The following is a 26,917-nucleotide window of genomic DNA, read 5'->3' as shown; positions in this document are numbered from 1 at the left end:
GGTTAGCGCCTCTGCCTTCGGATAGTAACATTAATGGATTTTTTCCAAGTTATTTGTGCCATTCTGGAACAAAAGTAGCTACATGAATGCTAAAGTTTGAAATAAAAGTGAAACCATCTAGAAAAAGCGCAAACGTTTAGAGCTGATTTTTGACTAGTGATGTCAGAATTTACCCATATTTTGGAATAGATGTGTGAATGGTTGTTTCCGCATAAGTTCCAGAATGTCCTTGCCTGTGTAAACAGCACATATTTGAATTTACCGGTAAAGTGGTTCTGGTAATTTCTCGGATATTTACTGGTAACGGTGTGTGAAAGAGGCTAATTGACACTATATCACAACACTAACATTGTGTGTTTTCTGCTTTCTCTCAGGATTGTTGGTGAACAAGTCAGACACACCACTGTCACTGGAGGAGTCGTACCATCGGCCAGTAAAACTGCTGTCTGAGGACTGTGACATTGGGTCAGAGCTCACACAGACTCTATTACCCAACGGACACACACACGCGCCCAGTTCAGCTCTAAACCAGAGCCAATCCTTTAGGCGGGACAGCGACTAACGCCACACCAAGCCTCTTCTTGACATCCTTTTGCACTGAGAACTGCTACCTCACACTGAGGGGCGCAGAAAAAACCCGCCCCGATTTTCTGAACAGAATTAGGGGCGTCCGGAGTTTGAAGGTTATAAAGCTTGAACGGGGCGATGACGACGTCCCATACGAGCGTTATTGATGTATATAGGTATAAATCCTCCTCAGGGAGGCTTCATTCACACTTCAGAAATGTGATTTGCATTTGACGCATGCAAAATATATGACAGAGTGCTATAACGTCGGGCTTGGAGCTGTACATAAGAGTTTTCATATATAAAGATATGAATGTATGTATACTGTAACTTTTACAAACGAGTGTCGGACTATTCGGTGCATGGTGAGATCAGAGTGATTCTTGTTTTTTTTTAAAGATCTCTCCTGCTTTTCCCAGTTTTATAAGCAGTGCCTTATTGCCACAAGCTTGGTTTTTGTCTGGAGATGTCGGTGTTGTGTTACCTTTCACAAAAATGGGAAATTTGTCACGCACTTGAAGTTAATATAAGTTTAAATTGGTCGGATTATAGGAATATTCCAGGTTAAACATGAGATATAGAGTACCCATGGTTATAAATAGGTGGTGAAAAAAGAACTAGAAAAGTAATGAATATTAGGTCTTTTTTTAAATTGTGAACAATTCCACAGTTCAGATTTGAGGAGGTCATTTGCCTTTTTTTGGCATAGATACATAAAATAAATCAAACGAGACAGTAAATACTTTTTTACTGAAGGATTTAAGTTCTTTTGAACTTCTTTTACTTAAGTTTTTATTAAATAAATGCAGTGCTCATGAGTGTTAATCTAAAAAACAAAAATAAACAGTCCTCGGATGCTCTTTTATTCAATTAGTTTTTTTTTTATTTACTGACTCACTGTTACTAAAATATATGTTAGAAGCAATTATAATCAACAGTTTCAACATATTTTTAAAATAACATTTTAACTTAACCCATAGTGAATGGTGAGTACTTTGAGCACATACTTTTTAAAAAGTCGACTTGTGGCAGATTATTGCTTTAGCAGGAAAATGAAATGAAAAAGTGCTTAATTGTTATAAACAAAATCCACGAAATATGAGTTGAACATTTTATATGGAACCTCTATTTTTTTTAATATAGAATTGAAATTGAAACTCAAAGCCCAAAACAAAAAGGACAAAAGCGTCTGCTAAATGACAGTATGTTTACATGGACACCAATAATCCGATTTTAATAATTAAGACAATACTCTGATTCAGAGTCTACCATGTAAACAGTGATTTTTGATTAATTTAATCCAAAGGTCATAATCAAAATAAACAGAAATTGGAGTAAGATGTGGAGTATGCTGATTTTATTCGAATTATTGAAGTGTAGTATTTAAACACCTAACAATCAACCTATTACCATCATGTAGGATTTTCGACGTATTTTGCAACAAGATAGTCTATACAGGCTGTTTGACACTATTCTCTGCACCGACCGAGTCGGTGAAGGACCACAGATGCACACATTGTGAAATGAGGAGGTTTATTTGCTCATACAGCGTGCAGTATCCCATTCCATTACAACTTCCATAAGTTTATACTCGCATGCAACTTCATGTTAGAAACAGGGACATGAATGAAATGTTCCTGAATGAAAGTGAAAGTGCCAATTACAGTTAAAGTCGACAAATTAAAAATGAAATGCCCGAAATAACATGAAACTCTGGAGGAAATGAAGATAGTGTGGTGACGCGATGAAGGTAATCGAATTATGTGCTGACATGTAAAACGGGATCATGAAAGAAACATTCATGAAGCAAATCACATTAAGGCAAACAATCGATAACTGATGTCCATGTAAACGTAGTCAATGTAAAATCGGAAAATTAAAGAGATTTGTTTACTTATTTGAGTTTGACATGTCTAAAGATGTGCTTAGAGAGTAATTCATTCATTTTCTATACGCCTATTTCCAATCAAAGAGCATCAGAGGGTCAAAAACGTTTTTCTTAAATCTCTAGAATTGACGTTTAACTAATTGTAACTCAATAAATAATGAAAATTTACTATTAAAATAGTTGTCAAGCAGTCTTAAAGTTAACGACACACACATTTACATGCTTTACCAAGACTCTCCATAGTAGTAATCTACTTTATACTGTAAAAACTGCTTGTTATATGGCCTTAACGTACCCCTAAACCCAACCCTTGGAGAAAACTGGTGGCAAATTTTGAATGTTGAAAAACCCTGTTAAGTATTTAAGCATTTTGAATGACAAGGACACAAAACAGTCCTTATAAACCACCTTAGAGTACAACTAGTTCATCCCCACAAGTTTGCATTCATGTAAACCACATAAACAAGTACACACACACACACACAAAACAGATCAAGTATTATATTTGCTATCAATATCTAGTGTTTAACCTGGAATATTCCTTTGCCGTAATATATACGCTGTGATGAAGGAAGAGCTCCTCGTTGAATTTTCAGGTCTGTTATGGAGCAGAAACTGAGAACATTGGCATGCGGGAAAATATAAGCACTTTGATGAATCTTACAAAAGCTGAACACTCTTACACCCTGAAATTGTGCCGCAATCGAGCCTCTTCTGTTAACAAAGGTACACGCCACTACTATCTGAAATGAACTTCTTTTTAACACTTGGGAAATATCACAACTATTAAATAATGAAACAGGGAGATCGGTTCTAACATTGACTTCTAGCTAACAACAAAACCATACGCTGCCAAAACACAAAAGGGAAATAAATACGAGTCTCTAGAAAGAGTCAAGCTTCATTTTGCATTCAGGGTTTTCCTTCAACTACAGAATGTCTTGGTGGAAAGGGAAAACAAAGCGTCAACAAAACGTTATTAATTAGCCTCAGCCAAACCGGTTCATTTTGAAAGCCCGGTTTCTTTGTTTTGTGTTTTTTTTTTTAACTAAAACATCTCTACTACTAAACTAGGGGAGTGTTTGTAAAGGTAGATTACAGCGGATGCCAGTTTAACCCTAAAATGTTTTGATACTGTGGTTAGCTGGCTATGCTAGCTCTGTGAAGAAGGCCATGAACTGTACGGATGTGTGCCTCAGCCCGTTTCATACGGATTAATTTATTGAAATATTGAGCTCTAATAACAGCTGTTTCACCTACATGCCTAAAACTGTGTCAAAAAAAGTGTCAAAATGGCGGGTGTTCATTAAAGTCACATTTTGCTCTTTTACATCCTTCTGGTCTGTGTGTCTTTGATGTTCGGTGGTTGAAATGACTTTAATATCAGAGTTTGGCACCATGTTCTTTGATAAAAAATATATAAAGATTAAAATACACACATATAATTCATTCAACGTATGTATTTTCCCTCAGTGTTAATTAATTAACAACTTTAGTGAGGCCTGTTTGACCTCAATAATCAACTGAAGACCGTTTCTAACAGAGGATCAACAATAAATCAATTGGTACACTTTAAAATAACGGTCCAGTAGTTTATGTATTTATTAACATGAACAAAAGATTAGTAATGTATTTATTACGGTGTTTATTCATATTTGTTAATCTTATTTAAATTAAATAATGTTAGATCATGTTAGCTCAAGAGTGCATTAACTAATGTTAACAAGCACAACTTTGGATTTTAATAAGGCATTAGTTAATGTTGAACTATAATAAATACAAAATTATTCATACTTAATATTAGTAAATATGTAACTAATGGACTATTGTTTTAAAGTGTTACCAATAAATTAATGTGCTGTGCTACTTCATGTTGCTTGCATTTATTGTATTTTAATTTAATATCATATTGATAAACACTGGTTTGACGAGCGAAAAGTTGCAAAACATTTACATATAGTCATTTAAAAGATGCTTTTGTCCAAACCGACTTACACTACCTGACAAAAGTCTTGTCTATTCAAGTTTTAGGGACAACAAATAATATATTGACTTCTAGTTGATTATTTGGTATCAGAAGTGGTTTATATGAAAGGCAAAGGCTTCTAGATTACGCTTATTCTACTTCTCATGAGCTTGGAGGACTGCATCCATACATCTCTGCAATGACTTAAGTTATTAAGAAAGTTATCTGGAATAGCAAAGTAAGCGTTCTTGCAGGACTCCCAGAGTTCATCAAGATTCTTTAGATTCATCTTCAATGGCTCTTCCTTCACCCCAGGCATGCTCATAAATGTTCATAACAGGAGACTGGGCTGGCCAATCCTGGAGCACCTTGACTTACTTTGCTTTCAGGAACTTTGATGTGGAGGTTGAGAAGGAGCGCTATCCTGCTGAAGAGTTTACCCTTTCCTGTGGTTTGTAATGTAATGGGCAGCACAAATGTCTTGATACCTCAGACTGTTGATGTTTATCAGGAAAAATCTTCCTTCTGCCGCTTTTCCGAATGATCAACTAGAAGTCAAGTTCTTATTTATTGCTCTTACAACTGGAATCAACAACAAGACTTTTGTCAGGTAGTGTACAATTGAGGAGGTATTCAGCGATTCAACAAGAAGAGGCAATACATACAAGAAGTGCTGATTTTTCATAGTAACTTGTTTGTGCTCAGAGAATTTAGTGGTAGAATAGGAAGGAGAAAGGATTTCTCATTTGAAGGATACCAATTTATCCACAGCCCAAGTGGGAATGGGAAGATCACTCCATCAGTGAGGAACATTGAAGGAAAAGGTTTTGGAAAGTCACTTATAGCCTCTCTGCGATGGAACCACATAAGGCGGGGCTCCCACCCTGATCGGAGACTCTAGGAGGGAGTGTAGACCTTTAGGAGCAGGTGGGGGTAAGAGGGTGCAGTTCCAGTGGCTATCCTGTAAGCCAGGGGTCACCAATCCTGGTCCTGGTGGGCCGTTGACCTTGCAGTGATCAGCTCCAAGACCTTGATTAGCTGGTTCAGGTGTGTTTGATTGGGGTTGGAGCTAAAATCTGCAGGACATCGGCCCTCCAGGAACAAGTTTGATGAGCCCTGCTGTAAGCAAGCATCAGTGATCTGAATTTCATCCGAGCTTAAACAAGTCACCGATGCAGAGAAATTAAAGAAAGTGTTACATTGGCTTTCTTTGGCGTAATGAAGACTAGACGAACTGCAGTGTTCTGGATCATCTGTAGAGATATAATGATAAAAGATTATGAAACACAATTGCTGTGTCTCATTTCAGAGGCTGACTTTAAAGGTGAGTCCTTCGAAGTCCACACAGGCTGAACCGAGTGTTTTGAAATGTGACGATCTAGCGTACAGAGGACAGATCTCATCACCTAGCAACCGTAACAGCTGCTGTTAATAAGCGCTAATAACATTTATAATTACTTATTTTTTTCAAAGTGATTTTAAACTTATTGTAAGCGATCTGAAGGCAAAACAAGGTTTATAAACACTGAAAATATATTTCCTTTGATCATTGTACACATAAAAATGCGAACGGTTTATAAACTCACTCTTCAGTAAGACATTTCATACTCTTTGTTTTTGTAATGTGTTTACATATCCACATAAAGTAAACCTAATTCACACATTTAAACAGGAGTTGTTGTTTTTTAAAGCATACTGCCGTTATCAGCACGCAATAAATCTTGGGAAGTTTGAGGCTGCGAAGGATCCATCGGTTGTGTCCATTACCTGGGAAACGAAGGACAAATTTTGAGGCGTGAAGGAGCCTTCGAATTTTTTGGAAAAGAGACAGCCTTTTGTCACGCCACAAAGACGCAGCGCACTTCGAATGCATCCTTCGGAGGATGCAGCCTCTGAAGTGAGACAGCTAATGTCTAATATCTAGCTAAATTTGCAGGAGCATTAGCTGTTTTAGCGTACTTGGTTTCACCTATTTATTATTAGCACTCATAATTAGCTCATGCTACTAGTGGTAGCATTGATAGCATCAGCTAAGGTTGTAAGGGTTTTTGATAGTTAATGTTTTCTCATGAGTGGGCGTGGTTGCAGTGGACACGCCCCCAGACATTTGAGAGCAAATTCCTGCTTATTTTAAAAAAAAATGTATAACAGTTTAGTCGCACGTCTCTTTTATTTATGCAATTTGGCGAGGAAGAGTGGTCATGAAGCTTTTTTCTGTTGTGTGAAACTCCGATCACATGTTTTAAATATCGCTTTACACTGACTTTAAAGCTTTACTATTTTCAAATTCTGCATCCAGAAGTTATTCATTTAAAAACTTTTTTTTTCTATTACTCTTATTAAATCCAGCATAAAGCAGATGTTGATGACAAAAGGTGGTCATAAAAGAGAGCCCCCAGACTGAATTGTTGCTTCAGTCAAACTCTCCGGATTGTTCTTGTGCTCTGAGCTTCATGACAGGTCTGACAAACACTAACAGTTGTGCACTAATCTAGTCTTTCTCTGCATTCTGCTAAATTCTCTGTTTCTTCAGCTAATAATAGTCAAACAGGTTGAACAACAAGCTTCAATTTGGGGATTGAAGCCTAGACTCAAGATGTACTATGGTGGACATTTTACTTCACTACATTCCAAAAGCAAATACAAAATTAGAGAAATCACCTGCTGAGAGACACTGATAGCGAAGTCTGACTAATGAACAATCTGATTCTTTTGAGTCTCCAGTTAATGATTTACTGATTGAAATGAACCGTTAGAGTGAGTCTCCAATTATTGATTCGGTTTTAAATGATTTATAGATTCAAATGATCCAATCAGAGCAAATTTCCAGTTAACATTTCAGATTCAAACGATTCAGTCAGAGCAAATCTTCAATTAAAGATTTCCTGATTTAAATGATCTGGAAGATCCGCCTTCGGAAAAACTGTAGTAATTTATAATAAACATTCTTGAACCCCATAGTAAAGTGTATAATGTGTACACCTGTACTACAGTAGCATAGTAAACTGGTAAACTGTAATAAATACTGTAACATTAGTGTAAACGGTGGTGTATAATTTAAGTGTAGAAAACTGAAGCCTTTTGAATAATTAGTTTATTACTACAGTTGTGTCATACCGCAGCAACAATATAGTTTCTACGACAATTTAATTTAAGTAATTATCTATAGTATGCTTCCAAACTATAGTATTTACTATAGTATTTTTCATGTAACATAATAGCTTATACAGTATAAACCACCTCGATGACAGGCAACTATATTTTAGTTCAGTAGAAAACTCTACCCTTTTCATGATATAAGGATCATGCCCAACCAACGTATGTGCTTATTTTCTATTTATATCTCCTCTGAAATGTGGAATAAATCATAAAAATACAAACTTTCCTCTGTCTCCCATTAATTTTATTACGTCCTGTACTCCATCTGAATTTTGCACGTTACCAGAACCACGTGATTGCAAAAAACTTATTCCTGTGGCTAGTGTTGTTGTTTTCAATGATGTTCAGACCATGATGGGGGAAGAAATTGCAGAGCTCCCGAACACACTCATGTAATTGCTATGAACCAATTGTGGCTAAAAGGTGTTGAGCATAAATATATACACTATATCGCATAGGGATCCTGAGCATGCGTCAATAGCGCACATTTCAAAGGAGCGCTACCCTGTACTAAAATGGCGGCTCTATTGATGCATTTCTTCTAATAGACAACAACAGGGTAGGCGCCATCTAATGTATATGTATCTATGGGTTTTGAGTAGTCAAAACACTGTACTCCCCACAAAGTTTGAATTCGTGAGTTGTTTAAACTGTTGAAATGGAATCACAACATACTTTGTTTCAGCTGGATTTTGTTCGACATTTGTTTTTTGTTCTTAGATTTTGTCTGAAATACACAGGGGTCATAAGGGGAACTAAAAAAACAAACAAACTCAACATAGGTTAATTCTGACAACGTAGCCCTATATACATTTATAGAGAGAACAAATTATGCTACGCATGGCTGCATTTCATTTTTAAAACAGATGCTAAGGGACGGTATGACATTGTTCCTTTTCTTGATAAGCAGCTGACCGCTTACCTGCATGTGGATGGCTTTTCCACTGGTGGCAGTTTTTCCGATAGCTCGCCATGTACATCGGCGGACTTGAGATGCAGAGCAGAGTCGACCACGATGGTCGCTTGGTCAGTCAGTTAGTTAGTCAGTCGGCCTCTGGTGGATTTATGTCAGAAGAGCAGGTGTGAATGGCACTCGCGAGAGAAATTTGAGATCTGAAGTGTACACAGCGGCCTCTGGCGGATTCGCAAAAACAAAAACTGCAAAAAAATAAATAAATAAAAACGTAGATCCTGGAACATATTTTGCTCTCTCCAGAAATGTATAAAGGGGTACGTAAACAGAAGGAGCCTTGGTTGAACAAACAACCTATCAGTAGCCTATTTTTCATCATTTATAATGAAAATGTGACTTCTACAGCAATGTAACCCAAAGCAGCCAATGCATTTTTATAAAAACGCTTTAATAGATTGACATATGCTTGCAGAAAAAGGACATCTGAGTTTAAACCTGATCTGTGGTGCTACATAAGTGGAATTCACGCAGTTAAACTCAATCTGTTGTGCACTGATAAGCAGGAATGCAAACCACTGTGTTATGTGATCTTTTTCATCCAGGCACCAGGTGTCCTCGCCGTGGCCCCCCAAGACCACCGGTTCAAACTGGGACAGAGGGTGCATTTCTCTGTCAGATCTGACCAGCCTCCACTGGCCTCTGGTGCCGGTTGGCAGTTTGCTCCTTGCTTTTGCAGTTTTGGCCGTACAGTGAGGGTTTGGCTTGAGGAAAGCGGTCCAGTACAAACCGAGCCACAGAAGGTGTTTATAAAAGCGTACGGCGCACTTTCTCATATGCTCCGAGGAAAATGAAGCCTCCCATGCTGATGAACATCACTCTGGGGATGCTGCCGGCAAACAGCCTTCAGAGATCAAGAGAACACATACACAAGCAAGAGTTAGAAAACAAAGGCTTTTTTACACAATTAATAATCAGAGAAATGTGGATTAATTGTCGGTAAAGACAGGCCATTGTTTGCTGAGAAACACAAACACATTTATTTACATTAACAATCATTCATTTAGCGTACGCTTTCATCCAAACGACTTAAAAATGATGATAAATGAACATTTCAAATCTCCAGAGAGCAGCAATATATGGATGACATTTTTATACTGTACACACACACACACACACACACACACACACACACACACACACACACACACACACACACACAAATAAACACACATACACATTTATACATATGCAGACAAAATGAAAAAATAAAGTTTTGCTAAATTGTTGCAAACATGTTATACAGTTGAAGTCAGAATTATTAGCCCCCCTGAATTACAGCCCCTGTTTACTTTTTCCCCAATTTCTATTTAAGAGAGAGAGCAGATTTTTTCAACACATTTCTAAACATAATAGTTTTAATAACTCATTTCTAATAACTGATTTATTTTGTCTTTGCCATGATGACAGTAAATAATATTTTACTAGATATTTTTAAGACACTTCTATACAGCTTAAAGTGACATTAAAAGGCTTAACTAGGTTAATTAGGTAGGTTAGACAGTCGGGAAAAATAGCTTAAAGGGGCTAATAATTATAAGAATATATTAAACTTATTATTTTTTTTATAAAAACTGCTTTTATTCTAGCCAAAATAAAACAAAGAAGATGTTTTCCAGAAGAAAAACATTATCAGACATACTGTGAAAATTTCCTTGCTCCAAACATCATTTGGGTAACATTTAAAAAAGAAAAAAAGAACTTTAAATGAGGCTAATAATTCTGACTTTAACTGTATATGTTGAATTTAATCAAACAAATTAAATGTAGTGATGTTCAACTTAATTTGATTGTTTGAATTCAGCCCAAATAAATGGTTTACAACCACTTATGCTAAAAACATTTAGTAAACCCAAGGAATCATCTTTGAATTTTTTTTCAAGTGCATAGAGGAAATAGTGTGTGTCCTACAGGTGGTTTGTTAAGCCCACTCACGGATGTGAAGCACACTCACAATTGCCCAATGTTTTCCCAGAAACGTGGAGTGTTTTTAAGAAAGTGTCTGGTGCATATGGAGAGGAAAAGAGTGTGTCTCCTACAGGTTGTTTATGAAGCCCACTCACCTGCACACTGAACAACATATGGTAAAGTAAAAAAAAAATCCTGGTTGCCTTAGAATTTTAATTTATTCATTTTCCTTTGGCTAAGGCTGTACTTCAGAGGTCACCACAGTGGAATGAACTGCCAACTATTCCAATATATGTTTTATGCAGTGGATGCCCTTCCATTCACAACCCAGTACTAAGAGACATCTATACACACTCATTCACACACACACTCATACACTACGGACAATTTAGTTTATTCAATTTACCTATAGCGCATATCTTTGAACTGGGACGGAAACCATAGCACCCAGTATCCCACACCAACACCAGGAGAACATGCAAACTCCACACAGAAATGCCAACTGGCCCAGCTGGGGCTTGAACAAGCAACCTTCTTGCTGTTTGACAACAGTGCTAGCCACCATGGTGCGCCCCTTAGATTTTTCAGTTGTATCAAATTAACCTTATGAGATTTTTTTTTTTTTTACTTAAATGACATTAAAGTCACTTAAAAGATTGTTAAGAACTTTAAAAAGCTAGAAAAAATTACTTACTTTAATATGTTATAGCTACCACAAAAACATATGCTTTCATGACTTGTATATACATAACATTATTATATACATTTACATACAATTAATGCATAGACTGGAGCAGAATAATGTCATTGACATTGTGTGTATATATATATATATATATATATATATATATATATATATATATATATATATATATATATATATATATATGCACTGCTTAAAAGAAAGACAGACCTCTTAATCAATTAGGTTTGCTTTTGTTGATCTGTCAATTCAACAACATTTTGCAAGAATATTGTTATATAGTATTTTGTACAGAAAAACTGCATTAAACCACAGTTACAATACATTGATCATTCTATTAACTTGCATTTATATATATGCAAATGCATCAAACTAGAAACACAAGCTATTTAGAGGATATTTTGCATTTGCAAAAAAGATTGGCCAACTCTGACCTGAAAATTTGAATCATGTGAATGAGTGATGCTAATTAGTGGTCAAAACAGGACCTCTCGGTGCAAAAGTTTTATTTACATTTTTATTTAAACTGGATACATTTTTTTCATCATTCATTTATTCATTTTCCTTTGTCTTAGTCTCTTATTTATCAGGGTTTGCCACAGCAAAATGAACTGCCAACTATTCCAGCAAATGTTCTACGCAGCCGATGCCCTTCCAGCTGCACCAGTACTGGAAAACACCCATACACTCTCATTCACACTCATATATTACAGACAGATTAGTTTGAATAAAATAAAAAAATAAGTCATTTCAGTTGATTTTTGCAGGGCTGCATCATTCAGTATTATCCTGGCCCTTTTTCACAATACTGTCTGAATGAAGTCTAGTGTGACCATGTCTTTACTCCTGATGCTGTACAGAAAATGAAACCAATAAGAATGTCGCAGTGAGCCAAGAGTGATCTGTTGCTCTACCCACTCACAGAGTACTACAGATGATGTTAGTGTCCCTATATGCTCTCAAAAACATGAATATTTTTATATAAAAGCATATTGAGCATAAACTTAATACATATTGTTTGTTTGTTTGTTTTAGATTTTTTATTTTTTACATCGTCCGCAAGGCTTCATAGAATTTGTAGCCAAATAAAGCTGTTAAATGGATTTTTCATAAATAAATTTGCTCATTGTACACTCTCAGAAAAACAGGTACACAGTGGTACAAATAATGTTCCTTGAGCAACAGTTTTGTACCTTTGTAAAAGTTGCATTTTATATGGTACAGAAAAAACCTCTTATGATAATGTTCAGTACCTTTGATGGTACAACTGAAATGAAGGTAGACACTAGTTCTCATAAAAGATACAAAAGTGTTGAATAACTCCTTTATTACAATATCTATAAAAATAAACATTACTGGAAAGGCAAAGTGACTTTATGAATAAATTCCATATTAAAACATGAATCATCATTTAAAAGCATATGTTTAAAGAAACTCATAAACATTCATTATTGAATTCTATAATACAAAACAACTTGTAAAACATAAAACTATAAGTATTGTAAACTAAACAATTAAGGCATTTTAATAAACATTTAGTGAGCAATCCAGCATATGTTAATGGAAAAGGTGCATTTACACAAAAATAAACTTTTTTTAAAACATTTTTAAAAAATGTTTGATGTTTTGTATTTACTGAAAATTAATTGACACATTTGGATACAGCAAAATGCCTTCAAATAGTTCTTGAAGGAACACATTTGACACTGTTAAGGTTAAGTGTCTCGTCACTGTAGTGGTTCCTTCATGGAGCAGATTTGTACCTTTGATGAAGGTAAAATATAGTATCTGCAGGTTTTAAAAACCAACGGTACATTTTGGTTTCCCATGGTACAAATCAGGGGTCACCAATCTCGGTCCTGGAGGGCCGGTGTCCATGCAGGGTTTAGCTCCAACTTGCTTCAACACACCTGCCTGGAAGCTTCAAGTATACCTAGTAAGACCTTGATTAGCTTGTTCAGGCTTGTTTGACTAGGGTTGGAGCTAAAATCTGCAGGACACCGGCCCTCCAGGAACAAGTTTGATGACCACAGGTGCAAATCATGTCCTTAAAGGTACAAACTGCCACGGTACAAATTTGTCTTTGTCTTAAGGTACAATTCTGTCCCATAAAAGTTACTGCTCTAGTGACAAGGGGTTTGTGCTTTCTTTGGTACAACATTGTACCATTTTTTCTGAGTGTATAGATGAGACCAATAAATGATCAAAAAATTACCTCTCTGGGCAAAAAAACTATTTACTTAAAAAAATAAAAATAAAAATAAAAAACTGAGAATAAATGTGAAAATTCTTTAAAATATTCTTTTGTGTTCAACTGAAATCCACTTTGGAAAAAGTGGAGGGTGAGTAAATGATTAGTAAAATGTTATTTTCTTAATGAATTATGCAGTACAGTTGCCTGCTCGTTTGATTTTCATTTACAGTTGAAGTCAGAAGAAAGTCTGATAATATTTTTTCTTCTGGAGAAAGTTTTATTTGTTTTATTTTGGCTAGAATAAAAGCAGTTTTTAATTTAAAAAAAATAAATTAAGGACAAAATTTTTAGCCCATTTAAGCTATATTTTTTCTAATCCGTCTACAGAACAAATCATTGTTATTCAATAACTTGCCTAATTACCCTAACCTACCTATTTACCCTAATTAACCTAGTTAAGCCTTTAAATGTCACTTTCTAGTCAAATATTATTTACTGTCATCATGGCAAAGATCAAATAAATCAGTTATTAGAAATGAGTTATTAATACTATTATGTTTAGAAATGTGTTGAAAAAAATCTGCTTTCCGTTAAACAGAAATTAGGGGGGAAAAAACAATTCAACTGTACGATATGCTTCAAATCAAAGGTTATAACATGATCTGCCACAAAGTAGGCTGCATAAAATAGGAGTTTATCCTCAAGTGCTCTAATAAATGTAATTAAATCTTCTCATCCAATATATCTTTCCTAAAATGAAGAGAAAGACTCAATAATAAAGTGCATTACAAATGAATTACCCAGCTAAACTGTCATCCAGTCGCAGAGCTTTTACACACTAAATGCAACATCAGCTTGGAAGCGCCTTTGTTTGATGGAATTCACAGAGCAGAATCGAATCAAACATTAGCCATGCTCGATAACACAAGTATTCGCTATTTCTCAGCTGACAGCGTGTTGTTTGACAGATTACGGAGTGTTTGAGCAGGAATGTGCAGTGTAGGGGTTGTTGATGTTGGAGAGGTTAGAGGATGCGACAGGCCATGAAAGTACTGTAGTCTCCTAAGGCTCTTTTCCACGCAGCTGCTTTTGGTATAAGCACTGGCCCCCGGGGGCCTCTCCGCATGACTGATGGCCAGATGACATCCACACAAGGCCCTCAAACTCCCCCAGCACTCGCTTTGGCTCCTTTCTTGTTCGGCTTCATCTTGCTCAACTCTTCTCGCTGTGTGTTTACATGGACATCAGTCATCTGTATATTTACCTTATTCTAAACAAGACAACGTTGTGATTAAGGTGTTTTCATGAGCTGATTTTAGAATGTTTCTTTTATGTTCCTGTTTTATGTATTATAGTACATTGACCAGTTAATGACACACATCAATACGCCCCTATACGATGACATCCAACGTTTTGTCTAGAATTTAGTGTGTCAACATACAGTTTGCCTTTGTTATGGCATCACATATAGTTTTGGCCTTTGCATTTCAAATTCTACTAAGGCTTCAAGTGCAGTTGATTTTTTTTTCATGCTAAGTGTGCAAATGTCAATGGTAGATATCAAAACAATGCACTTGTTTGCTATCAACTGTTTACTACTGTAAAACTTGGTAGAAATGACATAGGCAGCGATAATAGTCTAATTAAGATGTATAGATACAAGTACGCCTTTTTATACATCCCATGATGCTTTGCCTGAATTATTGGAGTAACATCAGTGAAGTGTTTGACTTCCAGGAACTAGTGAGAGGCTCCATGAGCTGCCATTGCTCTTGACAAAAATGCTGCATTAGAGTCAATGGAGTTGTCGCAACTCTCTCTCACTATGGCCAAAGTCCCTTTAAGTCATTTCACTTGGCGGCCATCTTTGAAATGCCTCTTGGGCAGTATGAACGGGGAAACATCAAATTCTCCAAAACTGTTTGTCAAGCTTTCGATTACATTTCATATTTGTAATCACCAATAAACTTAAACAGCAACTGTCTCATGAGTTTCGTTTCTAAATATTTGAATCAAACAAAATCAGCACATTTTTAGGTTGCCCAAGCTAATGTGCATGCAACACTCGAAAGGAATGAGATCACGACACCAACCTCATTTATAGCCATTCTAGATATTATCATCCTCTGTATAATGATCGTCTGATCGTGCTGCACTTTAGAAGTAATCCACAAGTTGATCTTGATGGTGATGAATGTCCTCCAGAAATGAAAGCGACTCTTTGTTTACAAGTTTGTGGACCTTTGAGTAGGTTCTGTCACTGATATATATATGCATTTGACAGGATGGACTGCATCCTCGCGTTTGGTTTATACAGATTACAAAACCAAAACACTTTTGTTTTCAAGTGCACTTAGTTCATTTAAAAGTAGAGCTGTCAAGGGTTATGTGGATATATTTCTTATGACTGTTAAGCAAGAATCCGCTGAGATTTCCGCACGATCGTTGGCCACCAAACTATCATAAAAGCACACATCTGGTCCAAGCTTTCCTCCCGGAGAAACATCAGTCTGTAGTGAGCTATGATTGGCTCCGGTACTAGTAGGCAGGGCCTCATTAGCCATATTGACCATTACACTTTTCCCTATTCAAAACTATACAATGACAAGTCTTGTGTATTCTTGTGTATACAGCAAAATCATAACTTGCGGTGAAAAAAAATATGCTGCTTGCAGGAAACATTGAGATCTAACTTGTAGGCTATAGGGTATTGACATTGCATGACGACAGGCATTCAAAGATTCCTTCTGAAATCTCAATAGAAGCTTTGAATGTAAATATGGCATGACAAAGATTCTATTTGGTACAGTCTTTTATGAATGGGCAGAATGACTGAGATGACCATTCTAGTACAGTAGATATAGAATTTTGGTAGTCCCAGTGTTTCAACTATAGACAGTGAGGTGGCATTTATTCTGCTCACAGTTCATCCATCGAATATTAAAAGAAAACTTTTTTGAATTATTACGATTAATCATTGTGTATTGTTCATATTGTAAACAATACAAATTTCACCTCTTCCCATCAAGGAAAAGCACTAACAATCAAGAATTCACAATAATACAGTGTCATGGTTTTGCAATTAAACAATATTATTATAATGAAAGTCAATGTGGCAAAAACAGCCACAAATATAACAAAAAGGTAGTAAATTGCCCACAGCGCAAAACGAAGGGCGCAAACGCTTTCAGGGTGTGTCAGGACGCGTTTTTGCTAATTTAGGGACGGGAAATCTGCCTTGCGTCGTGGCGCATGGTCTAAAAGGGTTGAGTTTATTTTCTTAATGAGTTATAGGTGTGTTTTGAGAATAAACCATTCAGAGTTTCATCTCCCATTTCCTTTAAGAGTCAGCTGCGTCACGCCAAGAGCGCATTCGCTATTTACAGGACGCAAAGTAAGTCTAAGTGGAAAAAATGAGCATTTCACAAGCAAACAAATAACAGTTTTTTTTAACAGAAAGAGCATCTACTGCGTGAGAATGAGAGATAATGGAACTACTTTCACATTCGCTCTTGGATAGGGAAACCTTTACGCACAGACATCAATTAGCCTATAAATAATTAATTTTGTTTGTTAAGCGCAAATATTTGTTTTAATAAAACAAATATAAATATGGATATAATAAATAACACTGCTAATAATAATAACATTATACAAAAGCAAATTGTTATGAATGAACTGAAAAAGCCTCCTGAGATGAAGAAGACATAAAGCAGTGATTTTTCATATTTATGTAGGCTAGAAAATAATATGTTTTGTAATATTTTAATCCTTTATATTTATATTCTATATCTATTCTTATTATATCCTATATATATCCTTAATATTTCAAATTTTTCATATGTAAAAATATTTGCCTATTGCTCTATTGTGCTTATTAAGCAGTGTGTAAGCGAGGCGCAACTCTGCGCCGGAGTTTAGACCGGGTTAGTTTTGGTCAAATGAAAAATCTATTATAGTTTCTCAAAATAGCAACGCGCCACCGGTCCGCCTCAGAACGCCTTCCTTTTTAGACCAGAACGCCTATGGGCACACAAATGAGCGCTAATGCATTTGCTATTTAAACAGCGTAGCGCAACGCCTCAAAACGACTCTTGCGCCAAGCTGAAACTACCAAAAGACTATTGCGCCGCGCCTTGCGCCACACTGCGCCGGGTGTATGATAGGGCCCAAAGTCACACCAGAGTGGACAGCACACAAGGTTAACCCCAAATAATACAAACATTTTTTTTCAGCAGCAATATTATGGACATAACATGACTTTCATGATGGACACAAATAAAGCACAAAGCCAAATGTTCCTCTCACTAGTTTTCACAATGTATGTGATTACTTGCGGCACAATCTGATTATCTGAAGTTGAATGAAAGTTTCTTAAACAGGAAGTGCGGCCCATAATTTTAAACAGTTTGAGTAAGGTGTATTATGCACTTTACACTTTTGAATACTCAATGTTTTAATCCAATGTATTTATATGAATTAGCTGGATTAATGTAATCAACAATCGATGTTGACATGAGGGATTTGTAATCAGAGCATTATTTTAATGTCAATGCCAAGATTGTGATATTGTTGTCAATGAAACATGTATCCACTTTTTTCTTGTAGTCTTTATCAAACATCTTGCTTAATGTGCATAACTTATTTCCCAATCATGGTCTGTCCAGTCATCCAAACAGACTGATTTGAGATCAGTCAAGTCCTTCAGTGCGACACCTGTGGTGGATAATGGTGCTCGGAAAGTGGGGGCGGGTCTGATCTAAAATTAGACATAAGGTCACGAGTGGTGTAACCACTAATACATCAATTTTGTCAACTGTAAAGCTGTACAAGGTGCCAAGCATGTCAGGGATCTCTTGACTATTCCAGAGATTCGCAGAACTCTGCGTTTCAGCGTGCTTCTGCTGGGATCATGTGTTTTACAGAGCGATGCTATGTCACAGTGAGCATGTGTGTGGACCTGTGAGCAAACACACTCATCCTGGAACGAATTAGCAAGGACAGAGTCTGACAGTTTGTCTGTGCTGCGTGGGGTTGCTATTTCAGACTATGAACTAAAAGAGAAATGAGAAACCTTATGCATGTGTTTTGAGTAAGTTCTGACTCAATCCTCTGCAATGGAAACCAATAATATGGACATTTATATTAAAGATGTTAATGTTTATAAATACAATAAACAATATATATATATATATACAGCAGTTCTGTCTGGTTAATGAATCTGATATTCTGCAATATCAGAACTCATATGACCTCTTTCTTTACTCGTGTATTACTCCATAGAGTGAGAGCAAATCAATAAACTCACTACAGTTTGACAACATCATGTACTTTTGAGGCTTTTTTAGTTGTTTAGATTGCAACTATGCCATTTATTTAATTAAGGACAGTGCCTATTTTAAATATTTATTATTTTGGTAGCCTGTCATTGAGTAGAGCAAAAACATTTAAGAAGAAAAACATATAATTACAATTTACTGCTGATTAAATCATCATTAAACAGGTGAGTGACATTCTAAGTCGATCTCTCTCTTTTGTATGTTGTAGTATATTTATACCATCGTAATTGTAGTGTATTGAGTGTGAGATGGGACTCACTTATTAGAAATGTTTGTATTTTGTGATGGCCACTCTTTGCATAACCTCGAGTTACTTTTTGGTTGGCCATCTGTTCTAATGAGTCTACTGTTTTCGTTACTGCAGACTAGTTCAGTAAATAGAAAGAAAAAAGAAATGCCTGCAGGTGTTTAGCGTTTTTCCTTATCACAAACACAACAGTACTCTGGTAGTGTTGGGGCTGCTTTGGCTTTTTTGAGGTCCTATCGCAACAGAGAAATACTGGGAAATGTCTGTAAACTGATGGCATTTCATGCCGTTTAGCCTTGTAATCAAAAATCACCTGTTTTGTCATCACTTTAGACATTACGCTAGAGAATCATTCAAATTCTAGCTTTATAGTGACGTTGGTGAATTAGTAACAGTTTCTGCTGTTCTTATGTCAGCTGCAGATATGAATGAATGACAGAAGAAAGAAGTTCTTCATACAAAAGGGTTTTTACACTACGTGTTTGATTTTCTTTTTATATACATTATTATGCGGTCGAACTGTTGTATAAACGCAATATCACATGAGTAGCAGTGTGATATTGCTGTATATCATCACTGTTGGGATACTAAGGCACTCGGCCTGCGGCCTTATGCCAACGCACGCCTACCATCAGTGCTGATATACACTCATGTGATATTGCTCATATATATACATTTGAATGATTTTTCAAATATTTACCAAATGTTCTTTGTTTTGATTTTAAACTTAATATTTTAATACCTCTTTTATAATAACTAATTTCTTTAGATTTTGCCATGATGACAGTACATAATATTTAACTAGTTATTTTGCAAAACTATTATTTAAAGTGTAATTTAAAGGCTTATTGGCTTAACTAGGTTAATTATATTAACTAAACAAGTTATATCATTAAGACAAATCATTGGACAACAGTGGATTGTTCTTTAGCCAATCGGAGGGAGGGGGAGATCTGGCACCTAAAAGGGACCTAATGATTTTGACCTTAAAAAAAAAAAAACTGCTTTTATTCCAGCAAAACTAAAATAAATAATACTTTCTCTTAGAGCTGGGCAATTAATCGAAAAATGATTGAAATCGACATACAGAACCTATAATCGATCTAATTTTCCCAGGTCAATTTTATTAATTATTTTCCCTACTGTGTGTGGAGTCATGTGACCCCACTCTGTTAAGGCTGATTTCCACTGATTTATATTGAGAGCATACGGAGGGTCCAGCTTATCCTTTGCGCAGTTGCATACACACACACCTCTCCAAAATGTAACTAAATGTTGAGAAGACGCGTAGCACAAGCTCTGTGAATGGCTGATTTGGTAGCGTTAACACACGTGGGCGGTGCAGAGAGCAGCGGGATGCAGATGTATAATTCAGCCGTTAAAGTCTGAGGCTGATTTATTCTTCTGCAGCCACTTTGCAGCCACATGATCTCTGGTCAAGTAAGATGACGGATGCATTCTTGAACCTTACTTTGCACTAAATTGGCAGAAAAAAAAAAATTATATATATATATATATATATATATATATATATATATATATATATATATATATATATATATATATATATATATATATATAATCATTCATTAATCGTAATCAAGTTAAAATGTTCAAATAATCGAGATTTTGATTTTAGGCCAAATCGCCCAGCTCTACTTTCTTCACACACACAAAAGTATTATAGGAAACACTTTGAAAATGTCATTGCTTCAATAAACTGTGTGTAGAAAGAAATTAAGAGACCACTTGGAATGATCGGTTTCTGGATTTGGTAGTTATGTGCTTGAGCAAAATGTTAATATTTGTTTTATTTTATTCAAGATTTAGCAACATTTCTTCCAATGATGTCATTTAAAGTTTTTTTTATTTTATTTATTATTTTATGAGTTGTTAGAAAGCATGCCATTTTCTTCATATTCATATTTCCTTGTGTTGCAGCAAAACACACAGATTATTTACAATCAACATTATTGGTTGCCATTGACATTACTCTCAGTTGACCACTCGTGGTCAGATCCCTGAAAACATATTAATAACAGATGGAAACGGCCAATAAGAATTCAGCTTCTGCACTTAAAGCATCAGCCTGACTGCACTGCTAATAATACATAAAACATCAATTATCTTGTTAGAAAACCACAAATCCTCCCAAACTACTAGAGGAAATTAAACCCAAGACAAAACAGTTCCATCACATTCAGATGAGCTCATTGTGACATCATCACCCTGCCCAGGCACAACCACCTATTTAATAACAATCCTATTAATGCATCCATAAATACGATATGCTTACCAAAAGCTTGCTGAACTTATTTCTACCAATATGCCACTGCAGTTTGTGTTTTGCAAACAAGCTTTTTGAAACAAGTTTAAAAAGGTAATGTTTGACTTAAATCTAAAGGAAAGTAAAAGTAAACTAAAACAAAAAGGAGAGTTTGTGGATTGTACTGAATCAATTACTGAAGTACAAAGTAACTAGAAAAAGAATTTAAATACAACTTGAATGATGCAGTTAGTAATTCACTGCTTAAATTGTTTTGAAATTTATTTCAATTTTCTTTTAAATATTAGGATATATTATTTTTTAGCCATTAGATAAATATCTGCATGCATGTTCAAATATATTAACTGTAATATAGTGTACAGTATATTATTATATAATACATCATGAGTGTAAGTGTGTGTATGTGTGTGTTTGTGTGCATATTTGAACATGCATGATTTCTGAAAAATAATATATGCAATTATGCATTTTTACAAATTCTTTATTTACATTTGAAATATTTACACTGAAACATTTTGCATGCAGTGCTCAGCATATATGAGTACAGCCTTTACAATGGGCTATATACATTTAGACTTTTAATATTAGCCATCCAGCCTCAGAGCGTAAACTCTTTCCATTATAAAGTTGCCACGTTTAAGATCTGATTTCTTAAAAAATCTTCACTGTCTGATAGATATAAAATATAAAGTGGGCCTCAGAGCAGACAAGAAGCACTGCATTAAATTTCATTTCCCCCCACATTGTCTTTAAAATATGACAGTCTATTTACCCCATTATTTTCAATAGACTTTCTGCACTCGTCTGCTGATCCTGGAGGCGCTAGCGTTTACAATGGACTTTCATCGCGTTTTACGCTTGAACAGCTAAATGAATGCTTGAGTCTATTTAACTGAATTTTTTGTAATTACATTACAACATTGATGCTGTAAAAGGAAACTTATGAAATTGAAAATAATCACATAAAGCTTTTACTGGAAGTTTTTTTATTGGCTGAAAAACACTAGCTGTGCATTTTAAAAGGATGCTATACAATATTATATTTGTGCATGTACATTACCTGACAAATTTCTTGTCGTCTATCCAAATTTTAGGAACAACAAAAAATAAGTTGACTTCTAGTTGATCACTTGCTATTAGAAGTGGGTTTTAGGAGAGGCAAATGCCTCTAGATTTCGCTTATTTGACCAAAATAAAATATGATCATGCTTTGATTTTTAATGATTTAATTAGGACAGTAAGGTCTGACTTTGCTTAGACAAAAGTCTTGTCATTTACCAGAAATAATGTACTGTATAGAATATAAAGTCATGGAGCAGTGGAAAAAGAATGAATATTGTGTATGACTCCCATGAGCTTAGAGGACTGCATCCATACATCTCTGCAATGACTCAAATAACTTATTAATAAAGTCAGCTGGGATAGCAAAGAAAGGGTTTATCAAGATTTTTTGGATTCATCTTGAATCATCAATGCCTCCTCCTTAATCTTACCCCAGACATGCTCAATAATGTTCATGTCTGGTGACTCGGCTGACCAATCCTGGAGCACTTTGACCTTCTTTGCTGATGTAGAGGCTGAAGTATGAGAAGGAGCGCTATTCTGCTGAAGAATTTTCTCTCTCGTGTGGTTTGTAATGTATTAGGCAGCACAAATGCCTTGATACAGTACCTCAGGCTGTTGATGTTGCAATATACCCTGCAGATCTCTCACACTCTTTCCAAATGATCAACTAGAAGTCAAGTTATTATTTGTTGCTTTTACAACTGGAATCGATGTATGACTTTTGTCACGTAGTGTACATTAGTTTAGTCAGCTTATATTAATGGTTAAAAAAAGTTTACACCCAAATGTATATGTTTGGGAATAAATATTAATTAAACATTATAAGAAGAAAAACTAATACGATATCATATTTCATCAACTGAATTTAATTGTATTGTCTTTCTATTTCCAAAAATGTTTGATGACAAAAATATTATTTTAATACATAAATCAGTTTAATAAAACTATTTTGTTTAAATGCAACAAAATATATAATAATATTTATTATAATATAATATATAATATTACCTATATTCACTGAAAAATGGATAAACATATTATTTTTCAAAATGAGGTGTACTCAATTATGCTGGTCACTGTTTAAACATACAGCATATGACATTTTTATATATGTGAGAAATCTAAACATGTACGTCATCCAACTTGTATGCTAAATATGTGATTTGCATATGAAGCCATATATCAGATTTCTATATGGGATGATTTCACTGCAACTGGAGGCCATTATGACCTCATTGAACATGTTGTTAGCATGACTCTCTCTCTGTTTGCACCATCCTGGCCTCTCGCTTCTGGACATGGGAGCCGAATGTGGCTTTAGTCTGGTTTTGGGGCAGCAGCACTTCAAAGCTTGGAGGAAGGTTAGCTCACGAGCGCATGGCTGCTCTGATTGGCTGTGTTTTGGTTGCTGTGGTTAGAAGCTCTGACACACATGGAAGCACTTTCTGGCTTCGCTAGTCTGCAATTGGAGCCATTACAGTAATTACAGCTTTAAAGCCAAGCAATTTGTACGAGGCATGCAGTAGTGTAACAGAGTTGTTGCCCTTATGCAAGCAGGCCCGAACCCCTTTTGCCAGCTCTGTTTTTTTAGCCCCATGTTCACCAAGAAGTTAATATAATGTAATTTGGGAAGGGATTTGAGGAATTCCTCGAAGTCATAGAGTTTATTGTGTGTATTGGAATAAAAAAAAAAAACTTATTCTGAGAGTCATCCAGTGCAGAAAGTTATAGATGGAGAAGTTTATAATGTCATGATTATCACTCATGGGTAGGGCCAAACAGAATATGCAGGCATTTTTTGCTATTTCTGCACAGAATTTTGTCAAAAAAATCTAATTTTGTCAAAATGATTTTGGGAGTTTCATAATATGAACTAAAAATTAATAACTTTTTAACTTTATTTAATGTTTACAATGCAAATCCAATGACACCCACTTTACTGGTAAACAAAGCAAGTCTTTCATACAATATCTCTACTAAAATACAGAAAATATTACTTTGCAAACTGTATTGTAAATAAAACATATGAACATTTTCATATTTGTCAATAATCTTACTGAAATAAAAAAAAACTAAATTAATATAAATTTATAAAAAATATTAATTTTAATTAATACAATTTTATATGTAATTAATTAAAAGAATTGTAAATTAAAATAAATAAAATAATAAATAATAATTAATTAACTATTAATTAATTAACTAATAATTAATTCATTCATTTATTAAATAAAATAAATAAATAAATAAATAAATAAATAAATAAATAAATAAATAAATAAATAAATAAATAAATACTTGAGGGTAGATATTATTGGGGTTTTTTGTGTTTTTTGTTGACTCAAATTCTTATCAAACTTTTATTAAAATATCGTTAAAATTGGCATTTGAAAAAATAAAATTCTTAAAAAATAAAAATAAAGTCTTGTGTCTGTAAAGTTTCAGCACAAAACATGCATCCTATTATTTATTATACCTTTCTGCATATTGGAATTTTCTGTTCTGAACACAATGTAGCTGTTTTTGTTGCCTGTGCCTTTAATGCTAGTTCTCCCCGCCCACCATTCCCACATGCCTGTCAGAATCTGCCTCAATCTCCGCCTCGACTGCGTCAGATAAACAGCACAGTGATAGACATGAAGGAAGCTGCTTTCACATAACAATTGTGAGAAAAAACTACAGTAATAACTTTCCCAATGATTATTTGATGTATTTGCTGTAGAAATAATTCAAGCCTTTCTGCTACGATGAGTCACACACAATGTCATTACAAAGTTCACACACACAGCATGCACATTTACTTTTGCACTGTTTTTCATGGCAAATGTGACAGGATACACGTTAATATCTACTGCTGTATGGATATACATTATGTTAATGTACAAAATCAACCTCATTTAATATCCACAAACTGGGGCTGATCTTCTATTATAATTGTACTGACATGCGGCTGTGGTGATAAAGTAAATACGGTAAAACCGCTGTAATTCATAATACATGCACTGTTTTAAAAATGTTTAAAACTTGTAGAATTCATACTTGATCACGTTTGATGATGATTGATGATCACAGAGAGCTGAACAGAGCCTTTAACCTCAGTTGCTTTGCACACTTCCTGTCTTGTAAATATAATTAAACGCTTTACTATGGAGATGTTTATACGCGGCTGTCAATCAAATCGGTGGGCAGGGAAAACCGCACTCTTACGTCCCATTGTGGTGGACTTCAAAATGGAAGGGATTTGGATCCTATTTTAAAGTCATGAAAATATTATAAAGACTTATTGTCCCCAATATGACTGTGGGCACACTTTACCTATGCTCAGTTCTGTTCAAACAGCTTACAAAAGATGATTTTCATCATAGGTGCATCTTTACTGAAAACTGGAAAGAATTCAGAATTTCTTTAATAAAATAAATAATCATAACACAAATCTTACAGATCCACATTTTTAAATGGTTATGCAGTAGCGTGTGTGTACAGTATGTGTTAGACTCATATAAACAAACTTCTAATGAACAGGAAGACATGTTACTGATTAAGAAATGCCTCCTCCACAGTGTTTTGCACTCACCCTGGTATTCCTCTGCTCCTCCACACCTCACACAAAACCATAGGGATGTTTCCACTGGCTGTACTCGTCCCAGCCTGACGGAGAAAGACAAAACACAGCAATGATGGACGACCTGTCTTTATGCTTCCTGTTAAACATGTAAACACACACACACACTGTTTTGTCTTCCTTTCGATTCTGCTCTATCCTGGGCCAATCTCCACCTGTTCAGCAGCTCAACAGATATTTTTAACCCTCTTCTACAAACCCACAGCACCATCTTCAAAACAGCCATTTATATAAGGGAACTGTGAAGGAGAGGTAACAACAACTGCCAAACACCACTTTCTGCTGCAAATTTTTGACAGTTCTATATTTAGCTTGAGCTGTTTTTTATGTTACATATTTCTGAGTTTTTGCTGATGAGCTGACTTTACATTGAGTTTGGAGAAAAGCCTGAAGCTTTTACAGGCCAAAACACACACAGAACCGCAGACCTGCCTGAACATGAGCTTTCTGCTTCTCTGATTGGTCAAAAATTGAAGTGAATTGAAGTGCTTGATTTTCCAATCTGTCAGCCAATGGTGTGAGGTACTTTAGACACTCAACTACTTCTTAAAGACGTCAACATTTGACTTAAATGCAAAATCAACTTTGTATATAATTTTTGTCAAGCTTTGGTTTTTCTAGACCACTTCCTTCCTCCTTCCTGACCAGGACATGTTGGAGATGTGTGTCGTGCAAGTGCGCCACATTATGTTTTCACAAATATTTTATTAAATTCTCATGTTGCAAAAAATGAAGTCTGTTTATGAAGTATTTGGCTGTGACTAGATGGAAATGCTAGACAAATAATTTTCACTGAGCGCTACAGTAAAATACAGTACAGTACAATTTTCTATGGGTCACCCTGATTAGGCTTGTGTTTCCACTGTCAGACCTGAAGACTGAGGAGATTTCAGGTGGTTCAAATAACCCACCACACCAGGAAAAAGTCAATTATTTGAACATTTATTTTGTATATAAGCTTCTTTGTCAAGTTTTTGATTGCTATACTATGGTAAATTGTGA

General features: G+C 35.3%; 2 protein-coding genes across 5 annotated transcripts in view; one reads left to right on the top strand and one right to left on the bottom strand.

The window, feature by feature from the left end:
* The window catches only part of lrig1 (leucine-rich repeats and immunoglobulin-like domains 1), a 76,493-nt gene extending 72,708 nt beyond the window's left edge, over positions 1-3,785 (top strand). For 2 of the 4 annotated variants that reach the window (XR_015502513.1, XR_015502512.1), the window contains 2 exons: positions 375-1,107; positions 2,978-3,785. Coding sequence is in view for 2 of the 4 variants with exons in the window: in XM_087273571.1 (XP_087129697.1) it covers positions 375-562 (188 nt within the window). In the remaining 2 variants the exon portion in view is untranslated. Of the gene's footprint in view, positions 1-374; positions 1,745-2,977 lie in introns of those variants that run through there. The other 2 variants (XM_087273571.1, XM_087273570.1) reach the window with 1 other exon arrangement.
* A 5,135-nt stretch (positions 3,786-8,920) lies between these two features.
* Positions 8,921-26,917, bottom strand: part of slc25a26 (solute carrier family 25 member 26) — a 105,497-nt gene continuing 87,500 nt past the window's right edge. The window contains 2 exon segments of the mRNA NM_001030143.1: positions 8,921-9,394; positions 25,868-25,941. Coding sequence (NP_001025314.1) covers positions 9,298-9,394; positions 25,868-25,941 — 171 coding nt within the window. The 3' untranslated portion in view covers positions 8,921-9,297.

This window comes from Danio rerio, chromosome 11 (assembly GCF_052040795.2).
Source record: "Danio rerio strain M-AB ecotype USA chromosome 11, GRCz13ab, whole genome shotgun sequence".
NCBI classification, from domain to species: Eukaryota; Metazoa; Chordata; class Actinopteri; order Cypriniformes; family Danionidae; genus Danio; species Danio rerio.
The sequence above is the reverse complement of the archived record's forward strand: the minus strand, read 5'-3'. Positions and strand labels throughout refer to the sequence as shown.